The following is a 3,545-nucleotide window of genomic DNA, read 5'->3' as shown; positions in this document are numbered from 1 at the left end:
ATGTCGTCGTCCGAGGGCAGCATCTCCACCAGCAGCAGGTTGCGGTCCTCCTTGGGCAGCTGCTCCGCCTCCCCCGCCTCCCTCACCGCCTCTATCCACGTGGCGTCGCGGTAGGAAGGAACCCCAGTCGATATTGCCGGCCCGTACGGTTTGATCAGCCTGGGTGGAACGGATGGACGGATGACGGATGTATAGATAGACCCTGCCACACCTCACAGCAACTACTTCCACAGGCCAAAAGGAGGAGGACAGTGGAGGATAGGAGGAGGAGGATAGGAGGAGTCTTCTTTTATTCTCCCCTTCTCTTCCTCTCATTCTCATTTTCTTATTCTCCTCCCTTTCTTCTTCCTCCTCCTCCTCCTCTTCTCCTCCCTTTCATGCTTCTTTGCTTCTTCCTCCTCCTATTCTCCTCCCTTTCATTCTTCTTTCCTCCTCCTCCTCCTTTCCTCCTCTGCCCCATGTCCTCCTCTTCCTCCTATTCTCCTCCCTTTCATTCTTCTTTTCTTCCTCCTCCTCCTCCTTTCCTCCTCTGCCCCATGTCCTCCTCCTCCTCCTCTTCTCCTCCCTTTCATTCTTCTTTTCTTCCTCCTCCTCCTCCTTTCCTCCTCTGCCCCATGTCCTCCTCCTCCTCCTCCTCCTCCTCCTCCTTTTTGGCCTTTCAAGACTTGTATGTAATGACCCATCCTTGACCTGTGGGGGGCTAGGTTAGGTTAGGTTGGACAGTCCTCGATCAAGTTAGGTTAAGATACATAAACACCGGCTAGGTTAGGTTAGATAAACAGATTAGCTTAGGTTAGACAGACATAGATTAGGTCAGGTTAGATAAACATATATTAAGTTCGGTCAGATTGAAGTATATACAGGTAACTCTCGATTTACGCAAGTTTGGTTTACGCGTTTTTGAAATAATGCAGGGTCCAAAATCCAAATAAATGTTTAATTTACGTTTTTTTCACTTATACGCGATATTTTAGAGTGGCCACCAGATGTCTCACGCAACTGGACTCACACGGCGCCGCAGCCACACAGCTGAGCTCAGTTCTTCCCGCGCGCCACTTGAACAACAATACAGTACCCACGCTGCCACGCTACCCAACAACAACAACACCCTCGCTGCTGTGCTACCACGAGCGGAAGGGCAGCCAGAGGAGGAACCACGAGAGGGAGAGGAGTCAGAGTGATACAGTAGGCAATAAAGGTACAAACCTACCTCTTGTTTGATTTACACCGTTTTTGATTTACGCAACCTCTACAAGGGCACAATACTCGCATAAATCGAGTTACCTGTAAACGTAATTAGGTTAAGTCAGGTCAGACAGGCATACGTCAGGACTAACAACAGCGAGTACTGACCCATCCTTGACCCAGCCTCGTGTGGGTGGCTTGTCAAAGAACTGTACATGGACAAGGTTGCCGCGCATGAAGGAGTCCTCGCCGGGGCTGCAGCACACCAGCGCCGGCCACCACGGGTGACCCTCCAGCTTGGCCCACACCATGTCCAGCGCCGTCACCTCTGAGGGCGGAACAATCACTTAGCACACGCCCACAGGGGTCTAAGGTAAGGTTAGGTAAGGTAACACAGTATAATAATAATAATGATAAATAAGAATAGCGGTTCCTAGCAGGCACGCATTCAGGGCACGGTGTGGTGGTAATTACAACATTTCTAGCATGTATGACGGGGTTTTGACAAGCAGACAGGCGTGTTTAAGTCACATGGGGCATAACTGGCACCACTATAAAAATTGCCTGCATTACGACGGGACTGGGCCGACCACCAGGCCCCTGAAGAAAGCCTACCAGCGCTATAGGCCAAGATGTAAAATAAAATAAAAAAATAAATAAATAAAAATTACACGCGGGGTCTTCCCTTTCTTCACCCCATAGCTTGCAGTCTCATCGCCTATCGACTTAGAAGAAATTGTGAGGCCAGCGTGGAAAAATACACCCCTTGAGACATAAACACGCCTGTCCGCTTGTCAAAACCCCTTCGTACATGCTAGAAATGTTGTAATTACCACCAGACCACGCCCTAAATGCACACCCGCTAGGAGCCGCCATTCTTAAGATTTACCATAATAATAATAATAATAATAATAATAATAATAATAATAATAATAATAGTTTAAATTCGCCCATCAGCACATATATAAAAAACAGGACAAGAAAAACAAACGGTACATAATGCTTAAATAATTGACACCTTATAATTATATATGCATGTGCACCTAACTTAACCTGCCCATTATTTAGCAAGATCAAGAGTAGTCAAGGTAAGGTCAGCAGGTAGTCAAGGTAAGGTCAGCAGGTACAGTAAAGGTAAGGTCAGCAGGTAGTCAAGGTAAAATTAGCAGGTAGAGTCAGGGTAAGGTAAGGTCACCAGGTAGGTAAGGTAAGGTCACCAGGTAATCAAAGTAGAGTAAGCAGGTACTGTCAAGGTAAGGTCAGCAGGTACATTAAAGGTAAGGTCACCAGATACAGTCAGGGTGAGGTCAGCAGGTACAGTCAGGGTAAGGTCAGCAGGTATTCAGCAGGGGGTCAGCAAGTAGTCAGTAGATGGTCATGCCTCGTCCCCTGCAGGTAGTCAGCCGGGGTAAGGATAGGTAAGCAGGTCGTCAGCAGGTGGTTAGTCAGGGTGAAGTAAGCAGGTGGTTAGTCAGGGTGAAGCAAGCAGGGTGTCAGCAGGTGGTTAGTCAGGGTGAAGTAAGCAGGGTGTCAGCAGGTGGTTAGTCAGGGTGAAGCAAGCAGGTTGTCAGCAGGTGGTCAATCATGTCTCGTCCCCAGCAGGTAGCCAGTTAGGGTGAAGTAAGCAGGGTGTCAGCAGGTGGTTAGTCAGAGTGAAGTAAGCAGGTGGTTAGTCAGGGTGAAGCAAGCAGGTAGTCAGCAGGCGTGTGGAGGTGGCCGCTGTGTTTGCTCCCCGCGCCTGGCACCTCACCATTTCCCTTCAGTTTCAGCTTCCCCCGCGGCGACTCCTGCACGGCCTTCTTGCACGAGGACGGTGACTTGCTGAAGAACGAGGCGATGGAAGGCTGCTTGTGCATGGCGGCGAGATAAAGGAGCGATGGCACGGAAACTTCGAATGGCTTCACCTTGTACCTCCTCGCCCGACCCGCTTCCCGCCATTAGCGACCGCGGGGTTAAAGTTAATCTTCCTCCTCTTCTTCTTGTGGTTCTTCTTCTTCTTTGTTGGTGAGTTGTTCTTCTTTTTCTTCCTCTTCTTCGTTGTTGGTGAGATGTTCTTCTTTTTCTTCTTCTTCTTCGTTGGTGAGTTGTTCTTTTTCTTCTTCTTCTTTGTTGGTGAGTTTTTCTTCTTTTTCTTCTTCTTCTTCGTTGGTGAGTTGTTCTTCTTTTTCTTCTTCTTCTTTGTTGGTGAGTTGTTCTTCTTTTTCTTCTTCTTCGTTGGTGTGTTTTTCTTCTTTTTCTTCTTCTTCGTTGGTGAGTTCTCCTTCAATCATCAATCTTTTTCTTCTTTAATTCTTCCTTTTTCTTCTTCGTTGGTGAGTTCTCCTTCTTTTTCTTCTTTAATTCTCCCTTTTTCTTCTTCG

General features: G+C 47.9%; 1 protein-coding gene across 2 annotated transcripts in view; it reads right to left on the bottom strand.

Moving 5' to 3' along the window:
- Nucleotides 1-3,135, bottom strand: part of LOC126981199 (DNA mismatch repair protein Msh6-like) — a 35,047-nt gene extending 31,912 nt beyond the window's left edge. For both annotated transcript variants that reach the window (XM_050831999.1, XM_050832000.1), the window contains exons 1-3: nucleotides 2,936-3,135; nucleotides 1,354-1,513; nucleotides 1-159 (exon numbers count right to left, since the gene is read on the bottom strand). The exon at nucleotides 1-159 is cut by the window's left edge and continues 32 nt beyond it. In XM_050831999.1, the coding sequence (XP_050687956.1) occupies nucleotides 1-159; nucleotides 1,354-1,513; nucleotides 2,936-3,041 (425 nt within the window). In that variant the 5' untranslated portion in view covers nucleotides 3,042-3,135. The remainder of the gene's footprint in view (nucleotides 160-1,353; nucleotides 1,514-2,935) is intronic.
- Between the last annotated feature and the right edge of the window lie 410 nt (nucleotides 3,136-3,545).

The sequence above is a fragment of the Eriocheir sinensis genome, chromosome 47 (assembly GCF_024679095.1).
Source record: "Eriocheir sinensis breed Jianghai 21 chromosome 47, ASM2467909v1, whole genome shotgun sequence".
NCBI lineage: Eukaryota > Metazoa > Arthropoda > Malacostraca > Decapoda > Varunidae > Eriocheir > Eriocheir sinensis.
This window is presented reverse-complemented; position numbering and strand designations above follow the sequence as displayed.